This window comes from Epinephelus moara, chromosome 18 (assembly GCF_006386435.1).
Source record: "Epinephelus moara isolate mb chromosome 18, YSFRI_EMoa_1.0, whole genome shotgun sequence".
In the NCBI taxonomy this organism is placed as follows: Eukaryota; Metazoa; Chordata; class Actinopteri; order Perciformes; family Serranidae; genus Epinephelus; species Epinephelus moara.
This window is the reverse complement of record NC_065523.1, coordinates 29882826-29900799: the sequence shown is the minus strand read 5'-3', so window position 1 is coordinate 29900799 and position 17974 is coordinate 29882826. Positions and strand designations below refer to the sequence as shown.

The window sequence follows — 17974 nt, the reverse complement described above, 5'->3', positions numbered from 1 at the left end:
TGACAGAAAAAGGTCAAGTCTTGTTAAGTGTCCTCGTCAATATGGACCCCCATTTGGACTGTAGCTGTGAAAGTGCCAGTGGAGGTTGTCTGAAAAGAAATTCTTGTCTCCATTAGTTAGTTTTATCCCAGCAGGGAATATCTCTGGCTTAGTATGGTTATGGCTGTGTCTCAATTAATTAGACATCTACCACAGCAAAAAGAATGTCTGTTTTTGAATATAATGAGCACATCTCAGTGCGCCAAGAATCAACATTACTCTGCAGCGCGAGAGCATGTTGAAGCAAACGAGACAAGTGAGACAAGAAAACGAATGAAATAAGTTTTCATTACCATTTGTTTACAAATTGAGCCTATTATTGTTATTGCTCTTCCTGTCATTTCACAGCAATATAGAGCCGAACATGAAAGCAATGCCTGTTGCAAAAGAAACATTTCATTTTCCTAAATGGTCTTTACATTAGTGATGGCGAATTATACACAATGTTCACTAAAGTAATGACTTAGCTGGTGAAATAAAAATCCAAACAAGGCACATGACTTTACAGCGAGAGATGCTTATGTGGAAGAACGAAGGTTACAATATTGTAACCATAGTTCAATGGAGTGGTGCAGGAATGAGTCCTAAAACCAAGAAAAGAGTTAGCACTTTAGCACTCCTAGTTCCCTCGTCTCTAAGTAAATGGTTTTTTTTTGGTTAGATACCTGAAATAAGGTCTGTGGTTAGCACAAGCTTCAGAGATTTTCACATTTTGTTCTGCGACATAAAATACACCAGTAAATACTCTACTTGTACATTTGGAGGCCTTTGCCTAACTGAAAAAAGACAGTTGCTAACAAGTGGCTTACTGAGACTAAAGAACTTCATCACACCAAACACGGCTTTACAGCCTCGCTGCGAGGGTGATGTTCATGTGACCATAGTGTACTTGGTTCATAGCCTAACATTAGCTTTTCACTTCTGGCGATTGCATTTATGCTTCAAACATCATAAAAGTGGTATCATTTTGTGGAGGCTATGCTAACTTCCATGTTGGCCTACAAACATTCTCGGAAACCATCGGCTGTATTCGGTGTCTGACTTCCGGCAGACAGCGACACAGCCTCTGGGGGCAGAACCCCGATTTTTTGGCACTCCGGTTTGACTTGGGCGGAGGAGGCGAATTTCCGTTTCCAACTTCCGTTTATATATAAGTAAATATGCTGAACCAGTGACACCAATTATGTTCCGCCTTGTTAGTTCACCGCACGGACCGTTTAACCTGGCAACAACTGCAGCCGGCTCAAACGTGATTGGTCAATATCACGCGGACTACAAACAGCCTACAACCGGAAACCAGGGCTCTTCCACTCTTCTTCCGGAGGCAAGATCTCCGGGGTTTGCCTACAGACTCTACATTCACTGAATGTAGAGTCTCTATATAGAGACTAGCCTACAAATAAATGTCATCCCTGCAGGCCTCTATTAGCAGAGGTGGAGCCCTCTACTGGATTCTGTGGGTAATACTCTCCCCATGAGCATGCATTTGCCCATTGAAATTTGCATAAACATAGCCTGCCAATCAGGATGTGCCTACCCAAATACATGTGGACCCCACCACATATAAGGTTGCACACAATGCTGCTGCCATCCTACACCCTCTTCAGCGAGCAGCATAGGAGCAACAGGGCCACTAGGTAGAAGGATCAGCCTTAGCTTACAGAACAAATTTAAAATATCATAACCTTTGTTTCATCTCACACAGGCTCCACCCTTTGCTTAACTGTATGGGTACAGTGGGAGGAGCTTGATGACTGAACACACTATTTGGACAGAACACTGACCCAGCTACACTGATCCTGAGTGGTTAAAGGTTAGTCGTCGCAGCCCGCCTCCTTCTTTATAACCTAGGCTGCTGCAGTGGAGAAGTAGGAAGACCCAGCCAACACAGGTAGTATGCAACCAAACTGGGTGGACCCATGGCCGAAGCTTGCAGGGGTCAACAGACAAGCAGTAGACGCACTGCACACCACATTCCCCAGGTCATGAAGGAGCAGAGGAACATGTAGGTGTATCATGCCCAGAAGGGAGGCAGGTGCAACACACCCCACCCTTTTCACCTGCCCTGTGTTGTCCAGTGGGCAAATTGTTGTTGCTGAAAAAGAAAAAGGATAGTGGACGGCATTGTGTGCTGCCATATATACTGTGGGGCCCACTTGTATTCAGGCTGATTACATTTATGCAAATTTCAGTGGGGGAACAAGTGCTCGTGATTGGATGACAGAATTACATTTAGTCCAGTAGAGGGTGGAGCTTGTGTGAGATAGAACATCAAATATGTCACCAAAGTAAGCAACACCTTTTCCCAAGGCCATTTCTATCTTATATAAATCTGCTGTTACAGGCAGCACTGAGGTAGACAGTGAGAATGTTATGTCAGGTGTTTCTATGCAAAGAGAACACACAAAACATGCCATGTCATAATGTCTTCATGGGCCCAGTTATCATAAGGATGAGGCAGTTACACTGACCTGTAGGATGCGGCACCACTCTGACTGGCAGCTGACATCTTCACAGGGCTGGAACATCCCCAGAGTCACGCAGTTGAGCAGGATCACCAGCATGGACACATGCTCGAACCATGTGCAGGAAGAGGTTAAGGCCAAAATTTCACAGAAACTTCACAGAAAAGCAAGAGCTAAAGCAGTAAGAAAATGCAAACAAAAATGTTATCAGTCTCCTTTTAAATAATGTTAAGGCTGCATCAATAAGGCTGTGGGCAGCTTTCTCTGTAACACTGCCTCCAGTGCTGACCACAGGTGCATCCAGGCCAGGCATGATCAGGTGCAAGCCACACACAGGAGCAACATGATCCAAACAACCCTGCTGGCCTGTTGCATGGTGGGAGAAGCCATGACACTCAGCTCATAAACAACGACAGATATGAAATACAGTATATGAGCATATGTTAAAAGTACCAAAATCCCAGAAAAAGACCAAACATGATTCAGTAAAAGAGCATGTGTGTAAACAAACACCCTGCCAACACACTGGAACCGGATGCCAAGGAAGTTTTGTGCGAGTCTAATGCACATAATGGGTCTAATGATGACCCAGTGGGCCTGGCTGTTAATCTGTTTACAAGACTATTCACTGTTTCACAAACAAACTTTTTAATGGGTCCATGTCTACTGTACATCCTGTTGCATCATTTGTAAATATAAATTAATGACATGAAGCAAATCCCAGGGAAAAGATGTCTATCACAACTAGGGATGGGGATTTTATAATCCTGTGACACATAATTCCAAGATCTAGTGTGAGAATAATTATTCGTGCAACTCTTTGATGGGTCTTAAGTTTTGTTTTGGGAGTCCTACTTTCTTGCCACAAGGACAAAGCACAATCTCGAGGGTATAACAAATGTCAGATGTCACCTCCTGACCTGACTGAAATAGCACTTGTGAGTAATCTTTTGTTGATTTCCTTTTGCTTGTGTTATCCTTTCTTTATCCTTTAAGGACTCACTGTGAGATTATCTATTTAGGACAAAGCAGTAAGTTACAGAGGGCACAGTCAACAGTGGATTTTTCTTTCCTGTATTGCAGTTCCTGTTCAAGTTGTAAGAGCTTCAAATGTAATCCATCTATGAGGGATGGAGTCTTAACAGAGTGGCCACATTGGTGCCTCACTGTATCGGCAGACATTTGATGGAGAGCTGTAATCTGTCTGGGTTTGCTTAAGAGTTCCTCTGATGTGCTTTGAGCGCTGCAACATGGACGGCAACTAAAATTGCACCTTCGTGTCGACTAAATGAAAGATGACAAATCTGAAAAGCCATAGTCTTTACCTTTTCAATTTTCATTACAAGAGATAAAGTGAGACATGAGAACAAACATGGACGACCATATAGAATAGATCAGTGTAGTCACACTCTCTGCTGGCAGATTCATTAATCCATCGTAGCAGCACAACATGATGCGGCGCCATAAATCAAACCAGTCTATAAAAACACAGGTCGACTAATAAAATACATACATGGCCAGTTCATCACAGTGCTTCTGCAGCTGCAATACAGTTAGAAGATGCGCCTTTATCACACTGAGAAAAAATAATAATCAGAGTACCAAGAAAGCATGAGTGAGAGACAGAGAGACTGGAGGGGGGAAAGTGACAAAGAGCGGGAAGCAGCTTTAAATCATGTCTCTCCAAGTTGAAAAAAGCCACCGATGCTGCTGTTTATCTACTTAAGTTTGGCTTTTGTCCCAGAAACACACACATGCAGCGATCTGGTGTGTGCACCGAGTTGCAGTATTGAAGTATTCCCAGGGTGAAGTACTGTTCTAATTAGAAAGGGAGTAAAAGCAGGAAACAAATGGTGACTACTGTCTTCTACATTGCTCACACGCACTCACAAAATACACACAAATGCAGGCATATATACATTGTAGCCAAATTAAGTTTATGTCGCACAAATGCACACACACAAGGACAACTGGGACTCGCTGCTGTCTGTGAGCAGGGACCGAGACAGAAGTTTGTATCAGCGAAAAAGTCGAACCTAAAACTTTTCTTTTCCTCCAGCGGCTGTTAGTGTAAGAGGTAACTGTGGTCTCCTATAGCCGTGGATATCACCTTTAATTTAGCCAGTCTCATGTGTTAAACTCTCTGGTTAGACGTCACAAGGCGATAATAGTGCACAGTATTAGTACTGAACATTTTAGACTGCACAAGAAAACCATGAGGATTCCATGACAGGTTGCTTCTGGAGACAATTTACCTCCTTGTAGTCAAAGAATCATTTGTACAATGTCATACAACGACACATTGAACATGGAATTCAACATGCTATATAAAAAAAGTCCTTCTTTAAGTTTTTTTGCTCATCATTATGAAGTACATCTTGATTGCCAATGTACGATCTCCTGGGAAAATGAAGGCACAAAGGAACTTTGCCAAACACTGCACAACCAAAACAGGAAGAGGACAGCTACTGGTAATTATCCCCAGTTACCAAAGCATACAAAGAGTATCAGTGTAAGTTCTTTGCAGTTACCCCCAGCAGCGGAGATGGCGGATGGTAAAACAACTGAAGTAACTGTGGAAAACAAAATGCGGCATGTCCTGTGTTGTTGGTATTTGCTAGGCTCTGAGGCAAACGGAAAGTGATCAGGGTGTCTTTACAACAGTGGTGCCAACAGTAACAACACTTGGGATGGTTGAAAGTTGTCTGTTTCCCCTTTGGCATAATCAGATGGAAAGATAAAGTAGGGTAAAACGCATCTTGACTTTGTCAGTATATGTAGTGTTAGTTGTGGAACATAGTTGCTTTGTGACTTCAAACATCACAAGATGTGATTAAAAAAACAATTCAAAAAGCAATAACGCAATCAGGACTGAATACATATAATATAAACACTGCTTAAGGTAAAGACCCTTTTAGAGCCAACGTCACAATGACGGCAGTTTGTTAGCTGAGCTTAAAATGCCATGTTGTTATGTTATTGGGAGCCACAATACCAGCCACCACTGCCCGTCAACAAAAACGACCAAAGGACTGGACAGAGGCGATTATCAAAAATGCTCACATGTGCAGCGCACACTTCATATCAGGTTAGGGAAAAAGTATTTCCTGTTGTAGGGATGAATAACGTTATGTGCAGTAAGGGTTATCATGTCCACCTCATCAGAAACTGGGGACGAATTAAGAGGAATATTGGATTTCTCCGTAATGCTAACTTTTTAGCACATTAGCTAATGTTAGCTTTGATTGCAAAACGAACCGGAGAAAACCGTTCAAGTGTCGTCCTCCTTTGTAAGATTGGCAGAGTAATCAACCACAAAGCTTCCTGTGACATCATCAATCCCCTGAGTGAGAGCATACGGGTCGGCCAGTCTGGTCCCGTTGGTCAGTGTTTATTTATTCAAGTAGCATTTGTGGTCCCAGAGAGTGAGTGACATGACATGGTGCATTTGTAAATTCAGTCTGATGCTCTACAGGAAAATGAGTGTCCTGTTGGTCAAAGAAATCGAGTGTTATATTTCTACATAGATTAAAAACGGAACGTCATACTGTTTACTGACAGTAAAAGGGTCTAAATAAGTATCGAACACCCAATTTTCAGGGTCACGAAGGCTCATGTGCAATTCTAAGGGGTCATACAGTAGCACAAAGACTATCAAAGAGCACTCATATCTGAATACATTCATAAGGCTGGGTTAAACAGCAATGTTGATACAACCATCAGGATATGGACTGAGAGGGTTAATTTTATCAACTAGAGTGCCCATCATCAATTGTTTATGTCCTTGTTAATTGGGGAAAAAAACAGTGGCAGGGAGCCCTTTGAAAATTAATTGGTTGAACATCTTGATCAGATTGCAGTAGCAATCTGCAAGCAATTTCCTAAATATGTGTTTTGCATTTTAGAACAAATATGTGATATAAAAATAGCCTATTCTGTTTGTTCTGCTCCCTCCAACACACATCTGTACGACGGCCCATTTGCACGTCTGACAGAGGATTTCCTGAGCCCTGGCTGCCACCACTCACCTCTGTCAGACCGCTTAATTAACCAAACCTGACAAGTGTGCAATGAGCTCTGCCAAAATGCCACGTCTTTATTCCCTCTGCTGACAAAGCCTTCCCTCTGTCAGCTGTGAGGAAAGATATGAATCTCCTCAAACAGGAGATATGCCAATCAATTGAAGTTTGACCATATGATGTTACTTTAGAAGCGTGCCGTGTCGATCCAGAGCTGCGATGCCCAGCTGAGCGTGAAACTCTCATAATCTCACACAGTCACGCTGCTTACATGTATGTCTCTTGTTTCTCACAATTTGTTGCGCTAATATTGTGATGCTGAGGGGAACAGGGTCTGCTATATTTTTGGAAAAGACGGTCTCTGCCAATGCGCCAAGCTCCCACTGCTATGATATGCAGCAGCTGGATAGTCAAGTTAACAGAAGCAGCGCTACTGTGGGAGGCAGGAAAAATGCAAACGCTGCTGCTTATCCTCTGGAGACACATTTAAAAAGAATGAGAGGGAGAAATAAACAAGGGACATCTGAGTAGTTTACATCTCAGAGGGCACAGTATGTAAAACAGGGGGCTTGTGGCAGCCAGATATGAGTGCTATGTTGAAGGGGCAGTTCAGAGGCCGTGTTCACACAGGGAGCGTTACGGTTTATTCAGTAATCTGTGGAAGCACCAACAGCTCTGAGGCATTACGGCTGCTGCTTGTGTCGTATGTACCCAGTCTACAAATGAGTTAGATGTGCGCTTAGCCATTACGGCAGTGTACAACATGTATTGTAGTGCCCCCGGGGGAGCAGCAATGAAACGCTGTCGATAACATTGTGTTAAGTTGCAATTGGGTTGTTGTGAGTATTAATACAAAGAGAAAAACACATCTTCAATCACATGGAAAATGCCTTGGGCCAGCCTGTCACAATACAAACACAAACACACACACACACACACACACACACACACACACACAGTAAGTCAAGCGACGTAAGGTCGATCCTTCCTTCAGAGATGAAAGATTCAGTAATCTGCGGCAGAATTAAAATGAGAGATTTGAATATTCAGAGAATCTGTCTCGCTCTCTCTCTCGTGTTGCTCTGTGCCCTCCTGTGCTCTGCTTTCTCTAATTCCTCTTTAATCTCCACAGTCAACACCTCCTGAGCCCCCTTCTGTCTTCAGCTCTCCCCCACACACACACACGCACACGCACACATCAAACACACACACAGATGCATGTGTGCATGCGTGGAAACACACAAGCATTAATGCGTTAGTCTTCAAAGTCAAGCCAGGCTGTCTCTGCAAAACGAGCTCAGCGTACGCACTGATTTGCAGTAAACAGAAAACAACAAAGATCCTGTTGTTTTTTCAAATTTTGTTTGGCTTCGGCCTCACACACACACATACACACACACACACCTCAAATTCACAGTATGGTTATGTTTTCCCTATGTTACCATAAGCTAGATCAAATACAGTACCTCCTCCAGCAGCGACAAATCCAGGCCTTGCACACAATGCTCCTGGTCTTACTTGTTAAGGTCGATTTATGCCTCAGCACTCTCTGAGCAAATCAAATGAGGTCTGTGTCGTGTCACACTGGACATGAGGGATGTGGGTATTCATAAGTCTAGCGCTGGGCAAGTTTAATATTTCTATTTATTACCTGTCCGTATAATGGGGCCCCATACGCACTTAAAATCTCCTCTGACGCAATAAAGCTCCAATGCAGTCCTGGGTAACTTAACCTACAACAAATGCGTTGTTCTGACCCAGTGGTGATGCCGTTCTTTTTATGTTAATGTTGGGTTGTTTACCCTCACTATAATGTGGTTATTTTGACCCAGTGTAAAACAGGTTTTGTTAGTTGTATAGGGGGTAAATCAGGAGCAAGCAGTGACATGTCAAGTTGAAAAAGAGCTACAGTAGAATATAACAGTTTGCAATCATACCATGTTAAAGTTTGGGTAAATAACTCAACAGTAATATCAAAATTAACACTAATATTAGGTCAAAACAACTCATTGTCTTGGATGCTTTATAACCATGGGTATAGGGTAAAGTCATTTTCAGGTTCACACTTATATTTAAGGTTTCTACTGGAACATGTTTACATACTTTAATGGTCAAAATACTTTATCTTCCTCATACTGTCTCAGCTGGAACACGTGTTTGTCCTCAGTCTGAAACACACTGTTTAGTGCCTGTCTCTTTAAGAACCCCTCCTGAAAAAGCCCAGTCTGCTCTGGTTGGTCAGCGTGTCCGGGTCTTCAAGCATCTCTGCATCGTCAATGCATCCATGGAAAGACCGTAATGGTAAAACGCGTCTTTTTCTATGATGAAAAATCCCCAATAAAAGCTTCCAAACCCAATTAGACATGTTCCAGTTTGGGAATAATCTGAAATTTGGGAGAAATTAACAACAAAAGCAACCAAAATAACATGTCTCCCTGATGTTAGCATGTAGCTGTGTGTATAAGCAGTGTACCTGCAGCTGGGGAATGACTGTCATGAAGAATAGCAGCACTTGCAAACATGAAAAATCACCAGTACAAACACAAGCGGACCCCTTTCCCATTGCCAGTAGACCAGAGCTGTGTACATGGCTCTGCAGCAGACGAGTATGCCTTTCTGTGTATGGGTTTCTTTATTCGGTTTGTCACTTTCGTTGTCACAGACAGGCTGGAAAACAGGATAGTAAATAGTAAAAAGCAGCAAAGAGCCCTGCGAAAACTTTACAGTGGTCTCTTCCTTTTATATATCTCTTACTTATTCAGTCTCCCTTTTTAAAACTCAGTGCAGACTAATATGGAACGACGTCTGAGCAGTGCTTGGGCAGACACAGATGCTATTTTGTGGTGGCACGTCATTGGATCTCGCTGGTAAAGGGGTGAGTGTTGTGTTTCCATCAATGCCAATCAGAGCCAGAGCCGATAAACAGCCATGACTACTGTGGAGTCATCTGACCCGGGTGGGAATGCCGATTGTAATCTCTCCATATTACATTAAAAAGCCAGATATCAGCAGGTGTTAGTGGGTTTTTTGTGCAGTGGGAGAGGGGCTTTATTTACTTATACTGGGACTTGGCTTTAATTGTGAGGCAGATGCAGGAAGTTCAGCCTCATTTATTTGTCAAAGATTTAAGTGAATAGGAAGAGATTGACTTTTCATTTATCAATTCTTTTTGCCAACAAATAAATGCATCCATCAACCTGACCAGAGTACCAACATTCTATACTTTTTATTGACTGAAGTCCACCAGTATAACCATAGTGCTCTAACAGTGGGCATGAAATCGCTATACTTTAAACTGAATTCTAACGGCAGAAATGCACTTGCAAAACTGTTGAGAAAGAAATAGGAGAAACAAAGTTGATGATTGACAGCTTGCAAAAAAAGACAGATATATGGAGCATCATTCATTTTGTGCCTGTATAATGGGTGCCGGATGACTCAGTGTTTATCTTCAGCATCTGCTGTGCAAATATGCAACAATACAAGCCTTCCAAGGTAAACAAGACACAAATATCACAATGCAATATTAAGCATTTGTAAGAGCCTGTTAAATTTGTACCACACTCTGTCATAGCAAAGTCTCACACCTACAGCGACTGTGATAACACTTACACACATTCACCGGGTGAACATACACACACACAAATGCATAGCGCTTGTATGCATGAGTACACTCAGGGTGAGGCATAGTTTGCAGGTCGCGTTTTGCCATTTCTTTTTTTTTTTTTTTGCAACAGGACATAAAAAGCAAAGAAGCAGCACTGCACCTTTACATGGTCAAAAGGGCTTTAGCACAATAGTGCGTGTGCACACACATATTTCAGACACATATGGTTGCTGATGCATGACGACAACAATTCCCCTACACAACCTCTTCGGCATACATGGATGCACACAAGCACGAATACGCTGGAGAGGTCTCACAGCACACACACCATGTCAAGCCCACTCCACAATGCATACACAGCGTCAAGCCCACTCCAGTTGAGCTGTCAGGTCGGTGCCGGTGCACAGAGATAGAGAGCAGAGGGGAGAGAGAAGGGCGCAGTAAACAACAAGGGAGCACCGAGGCACCACAGACAAAGAATTGTCCAGTTGTTTCCCATCAGAGCAGTCGGGGCAGTGCTGTGCGTGACAAAAACACACTTTAATTTCATTAAATTAAGAGCGCATTATCAGCTGTCTCTATCTGTTTCCTTCTCTTTCTTCCCGTGTTATGATTTCCTCCCTCTCCTCTTTCTCCCTCCTTCCATCTTCCCTCCTCCCTCCTCCCTCCTCCCTCCTCCATCCTCCCAGGGCTCTCTTTCTGTCCATATGTGTTAAAGAGGAGCTACAGTGCTAAGTCTCAGCGCACAAGCAGAACTTATCCCTATCTGCTCCACGGCTCAGCGCTCTTTGTTCTGCTATAAACTACAAATTTAGCCTGTCCCGACTGGTTAGCAGCTCTCAAAGTTCCTTTTGCTTCGGCATGAGGAAAACTTTTCCGTCTGTTCCCACAGCAATACAAGATAGATTTGAAGAGTGAGCACTCAAATAAACTGTTGGCATGGAATGACATTAAATGACATCACTTTGCACTTTTGCACCATCCCTTTATTTCATTTTTGTACATCTAGTGCCAGCATCTTCTCTGGAGAGAAGCTAGCGTTAAAAATGTTCGGTGCAGATGCCATTGGTCACAGTTAGCAGTCGCAATTTACACAGCTTCGTGGCTCCAGCCCGAAGCTCATTGGCTGTCGCTCTCCTGTGTCAGGTGAAATTCTCCAGCCAAGCGGATGAATTTCAACCCGTCTGTTTTGCTTTGTCTGCCTCATTCTGCTGACTTTGGAGCGAAAGGAGAGGTAATTAGTGTGAATATAAGGGGCTCACATCAGTGACCAGTCACGCAGCACTCATCTCTGCCATGGAGACAGATGGCTTGGGCGGAAGTAAATCTATGCATCCATACACACCAAAAATGGAGAGATGGAGACAGAAACAGACTTGTCTGCAACACTGATGTGCATTCTTAAAGTGGTTTGGGGGTTAATGGAGCTCTCAGAGTGGCACTGCTGACAAATTGAAGAGGAGAAAGTGGGAAAACAGAGAAGAAGAAGGAATGAGGCGACACTCACAACTACATGTGGGAATATGTGAGTAGCAATGACATATTTGGATGTAAATGGCTCTTCAGGGAGTTTATCACAGAGAGTGTGTGACAGTCTCGTTACATAAGCTTGTATAAAACCTTGTACATTGCTCTCCCAACACAAACATCTACTGTATACTTTCTGCCAGAGTTTTAGGTACAAAAGTTAAATTATTTGATCAGTTCTGTCCTTGTTTGCTCTGCACACAGACAGTTTACTTGCACACAAGTCCCACACGTGTTAAACAATGATTCATTAATGCAACTCTGCCAGACTTACAACAACTTCATCCCTTGCCTGTTTATGTCTAGACATCTGTTAGCGGAGGTTACTTACAATCACTTTAATGTGTATAGTTCATTTCATTTTTGAGTATACAAGCTGCAGAAGTTCAAATCTAAAAACAGTGCAGGAATATTAACCTCAACCATACTTGTTTTTTATCCCTCTATCCCCCTCGTCAACACCCTTTCCATCCCTCCCTCCATCCTCAGTTCCTTGACCCTCACCTTGACCCGATATCTCTCTATTTTCCCACTGCTGCCACCTTCATTTCTCTGCATTATCCCCCCTCTATCTCTCCTCTTAGCCTTTCACCTCCCTCTCTTTACCTTCTTCCATCCACTTTTGCAATCCATTTCTCTCCAACCCCCTCCCTGTTTCTCATGCTCCAGTCCATCCCTCTTTCATTAGAGGAGAGCAAACTCAATCCCATCAGATGTAATAACCTAATCACACTCTCTACTCAGGGTTGATCAGCAGAGCAGCAGTGTGTGAGTGTGTGTGTGTTTGTGTGTGCGTAGAATCAGTATGAAAACAAGTGCGTGTGTGTGTATTTGTGTTGCTTGTTATGATGAGCATACCCATTTAAGTTGCAACGTCCTTTGTCCTTTCTGTGTCTGCTTTATATATGATTACTTTGTACCAGCTGGTGTTATAAAGCCTGCCTGACAGTGTAATATACCTTGCCAAAAGGCTGATATACTGCAGTCCTGGGGAGGAGGTTGGTTGATGTGCAAAGCACTGGACTTTAACAACAGAGACAGAGGTTTATGCCCTGCTTGTCAGGTTTAAACACTTGGTAAAGGTTAGGAAAAGACTGTGTTTCTTTTTCTTAAACAAGAGAAGAATCAACAAACATGTCCTGTCTCCTGTTACAAATCAGCACTGACCTGTTCAATATTTATCCATGATCTTTCCCTAACTTTAATAAGGATATTGTGGGGTTAACTTTTGTTTTTGTGGATAAATTCTGTATTTGGCAGTGAACTGTATGCAGGTGAGTTCAATATATTTTCTAGATTTGCTCATCAAAAAAATGTCTTTGAAGTTTCCTGCTAAAAGCCCCTAAACCGCCTATAAACCCTCTGTTTCAGCCCTGCTTAGATAAGGCTGTTTCTGTGTCTGTAGCTTTAAATGCAAACGAGCTGTGTCTGAACACGCCCCTCTCTGAAAGAGGATGTGGCTTAACCGAGGCCTTCTGGGCTGGCAGCGGGCTCTAATGTTCGAGTTCAAACTCTGCGACTGCAGCAGGATGTTTCTGAATGGGAAGTCACTGATTTTGTTTATCCTGACATTTTATTTTTAGTTTGTTGATATGTGTGGTGGTACACAGGCACTAAAATGTAGCTACGTAGCTAATGTTAACTGTTACTGTCTCCACTGCCTCATCAATACTAGGAGCTTTTTTGGTAAATAAGCAAAAAATTGGAAATAAAATGCCAAAATTAGGTAGACTGCATCATCATTTTTGCAGTCTCACATTATTTTGCATATGTATTGCTATATTTTATGCTCTGATACTATGAGAAAGGGTGAGGGTTAAAGGGTGAGTTCGCCCCAAAATCAAAGATACATATTTCCCTCTTACCTGTAGTGCAATCTATCCGTCTACATTGTTTTGGTGTCAGTCGCCGAGTGTTGAAGATATTGACCATGGAGACGTCTGCCTTTATTCCAGTGTAATGGAACTAGATGGCACTCAGCTTGTGGTGCTCAAAGTGCCAAAAAACGATGTTTGAAAAACTCAACAGCAATGTCTCTTTTTAGAAATCATGACCTGGTTACTCAAGATAATCCACAGACCTTGTTGTGAGCAGTTTCATGTAGGAACTATTTTCTCTCTTCCAAACTACACCCTGCAACCTTATCATTGTGCAGAAGGAAGAGTGCATCTACTGCTAGCTCACCTAGCACCACTGAGCTAGCTAATGTTGCACCTCAGCCGAAGAGGATGCCATTAATGTTTATATCTCTCGCTGTCATGAGCGCAAGCCTCTCGTCCATGAGTAGATGCACACTTCCTTCAGCACAGTGATTCGGTTGGCAGGTGTAGCTGGGTAGGAAGAAAATAGCGCTTTGAGCACCACAAGCCGAGTGCCATCTAGGTCAATTATATTTGAGAGAAGACAGACATCTCTACGGCTGATATCTCCAACACTCTGCAACTCTCACCAAAACAATCTGAGTTGATAAATAGCACAACAGGTAAGGGGAACAATAGGTGATATTGGCTGAACTTTAATGTCTCTCCAATATATTTCATTTCAGAAGAATCTTCAAATAATTTGTAAAATCTTGATTTCATGTATAAAATATCCTTATTTGCCAATAATTCAAATGTGTTTTCATCACTATTAATTACTATTCAAACATCTTTCACAGACTCGTTGGTGAGCAAATCTCAGAGGAACTAATTTCTGCTTCAACCAAGCGTCAGCCATGGAGAGTACTGCTGGGTTCAGAGCTCCTCCAACTGCTGGCATCGCCCTACAGACCATCCCAGGCTGTTTGTCCTCCTTCCTTCATCACTCCATTCACAGTTAATGAGCTCTGTTCCCCCTCTGCTGTCCTTTCTTCCTTTATACCCTCTACTGCTCATCTCAAAACTTTGCTGTGGCTCTCTGCTCCTAACAAAATCTGTTCTTCTTCCCTGTCATGTTTGTCTTCCCTTCCCTTCCCTTCTCTCTCTCGTCTCTCTCTGTACGCTCCATCTCTGTTTCTCCTCCTCTTCGCCTCCTAGTGATCTGTCTCTGTTGATGTGGCAGTGGAGTCTTTCCAATCCAGATTCCAAGCCGTGTTTGATTGGGATGATTGTTCATTTATTTCACCATCTGCCACAGAAAACACACGCACACTCTCTACCATTACCTCAAACATAAAAAAACTCCCTCCTGCTGTGATCACTACTTTAAGGACTTTGCCAACAGAATGACTAGTTGCCGCATGTGTCACACAGCGCGCAGTGTGTGTGTGTTTGTGTGTGTGTGTGTGTGCGTGTCTGTATGTGCGAACTCCAGATCGGCTCATCGCAGCGAGGTCCCTGAAGATAGCACGATTCAGAAACGGAAACTCATAAATCAGCCTGTCCCTGAACTCGCTCCTCCTCGTTCCCCGCTTTCATCTCTCCATCCCTGCATCCCTCCGTCCCTCCTCCTCCATCACCCCTGAGAGGAGGCTGAGGCAGCAGTGACGCAGTTACACCAGGATTCCCTCTGTCTTTCCGTTATAGTCTCTCTGCTGCGAGCGCTTTCATCTCCCACTTAATTCCACTGCCTTTTTAATCTTCTGTTGATGGCACTTATTTTTTTTTTTTCCATGGTGAAATGTTTCCTGAGCAACTTTGCATCAACTGCCAGCATCCATTACATTAAATTCTGTTCGGTTTCTCGCCGAGGTCTATTTATAAACAGTCAAAAATATCCGTGTGCTCGGATAGTCTTTTTCAGCCCAGTGCGACAAAACAGGTTTGTTCTTGTGCAGATGATGTAGCGGACTGAAACACTGCTGACATACAACACACCTGAAAACAAGACATCCCAAGGTGATATCCTTCTCCTGCATCCATCATATCATGAGCATGTACAGCGTGTGTTTGTGTGTCAAAGAGGAAAAAGGGATGAGGGAAAGAGAGAGCTACAGAGAGCCCTATATAGAGCAGCTGCATCTGGTGGGGCCTGGCCTTAAACCCGTACAGAGTCTCTCGCTCTCTCTCACACACACACACACACACACACACACACACACACACACACACACACACACACACACACTCCGGGGGGGTTACCTAACTTGCCTGAAATGGTTCAACCGCTCAGCTCGACCTTGAGGTATTTACTCCTTCTCATGTATTACAGCGACCACACAGACACTGGCAACTTCAGCTCTTGCTTAAATATGATGCAGTTTTCTTATCATAAACCGAAGACCAAAACTAACAATATTTGACACTACTAATGAGTAATGTGAAGCCAAGGCCTGATGACTAATATTCCCCTGTGCTATGCAGCTCCACTTTTGCACCAGAACTATTAAAAACACATCAATGAGCCACAGTTTCATGGGGGTGATATGCACTTCCATTTCAATAAACACGGTCACTGTAGTTTATTTTTAAAAAGTATGGCAGCTATTTTAGGAATATATTTAGAGAGATACTCAAGCAATATACTTTTGTACCTCGTAAAGTTTGGGGGATTTAACAAAGACGGATTAAACAAACTGAATGGTCGAACTTGAAGCAGCAGAAGCTGAGATGTTTTGACTGTTAGTCTCCACTTTGGGCTTAAAGGGATAGCTCGGGTCTTTTGAGGTGAGGTTTAATGAGGTACTTATTCATGGTCAGTGCATTAGATACAGCAGATGTCAGCTGGTATGCCTTGAGTTTGGACAAGCAGGCAGGAGGACCACCACAAAAGCTAAGCAATGACGGAGTAGCAGCAAAATGAGTTTTAGCAACCTAAAAACTTCAATATCAGTTTAAGTGTAAGCTATATGGAGAATATTGTCACCACTTTACCTTGTTTCAAACAGCCCTTAAAGATGGGGAAGACGTTAACAGCTTCAGTTCTCCATTTATGCTCTTGTCAAAGCCACTAGACTCCATTGACAAAGACAGTTATTTTAGGTAGTTGAACACAGGAGCTGCTGGTCTACTGCTGCCTCTCTGTTAGTTTGTATTTCTCTGTGACTTTGGTGAACCTGAACTAACCCTTTTGAATGTTCAAGTCATGCAAATACATACTAACTGAATGAGGCAGGTAACACCAGCAGCTCCTGTGTTCATTGATGTTAAATTACTGTTTTTGTCGAGCAAGCCTTGCTTTGAAAACCGCGATATAACGGCTTTAATTCCTTGCTGAAAGAGGCTGTATTCAGCAAGGTAAAGTGGTGAAAATACTGTCAATGTAAGGGTGCTTTCACACCTGCCCTGTTTGGTTCGGTTCAATCAGACTCAAGTTCGTTTGCCCCCTAAGTGCAGTTAGTTTTGGCAGGTGTGGACACAGCAATCACACTCGGGTGTGCACCAAAGAGAACGTGTTCCGACGTCGATCCGACCCAACTGCAGTCACGTGACACATTGTTTGGGTTAAACATGAGCATGTTACAGTCCTGGAGGATTATTAATGTGCACCTCCTCCTGTACTGCCTTAATATGCACATTCAGCACATCCAATGCATCAAAACATTGTTTTCTAGTTGGAGCTGCGCCTCGTTTTCAAACTGTATGGTTTGACTAAAATGAACAATGACAGCAATATAGTCCACGATGAGCACGCAAGTGTACTCTTCTTCAACGTTTGCTTTACTTCCTGGATTTTTCCCACATGGAAATTCTGACCAATCAAGAGCAGCTTTCTTGCACTTTTTTAGGACGTTTTTTTTTTTAGGTGTTTTTCTGCTGCCCCCATTCACAGCAGTATATTGCTTAGCTTCTGTGGCAGTACTCGTGTCTGCTTCTCCAAACTTACAGTGTACCAACTGACATCTACTGTAGGAAATACACTGAATATGGATAAGTACCTCATGCAACCGCACTTCAAAAGGTTTACGTCTCCAGTTACAACTAACAGGTTTTGAGCTGAGTGCCACAGACAGGATAGGGAAGTCACAAAGTCTCGAGAGACAGAGTCGAATGGCTGGTTTAAGTCTTTTCTTAGAACTTCTGACAGTAAGAAAACTGCAGCATAACAGCAGGCTTATCCTGTCATATAAGGACTCTGTTGCACAATCACTGTGTAGGCATGTGTACATTGTATTGTTGGTGTATCTCAATGCTGACAACAGGCGTGCCATGAAAGACTGTCAGACATAAACATCCTGACTGATTATACAGATTAGGAGAGCCACTTTTATCATACATGGTATTCTCTCTCTCTCTCAGTCTCTGACACAGTTTCAACAAGGATTCTGGTTGCTTAGTAACCAACCGCAGTCCGAGGATTCCAGAGAAGTGTCCGCAGAGAAAAACAGAGAGAAGAGTTAAGGACAGGAAGGTGGAGTGTTTTGTGTCTTTTATCCACATTTTGGCCACAGTGTTTAC

The 17974-nt window shown here is 43.0% G+C and overlaps 1 protein-coding gene across 4 annotated transcripts in view; it reads right to left on the bottom strand.

The window, feature by feature from the left end:
• Nucleotides 1–17974, bottom strand: part of cacna1ha (calcium channel, voltage-dependent, T type, alpha 1H subunit a) — a 164714-nt gene that overhangs the window by 82491 nt on the left and 64249 nt on the right. For all 4 annotated transcript variants that reach the window (XM_050068566.1, XM_050068568.1, XM_050068569.1 and 1 more), the window contains exon 3: nt 2511–2623. In XM_050068566.1, the coding sequence (XP_049924523.1) occupies nt 2511–2623 (113 nt within the window). The remainder of the gene's footprint in view (nt 1–2510; nt 2624–17974) is intronic.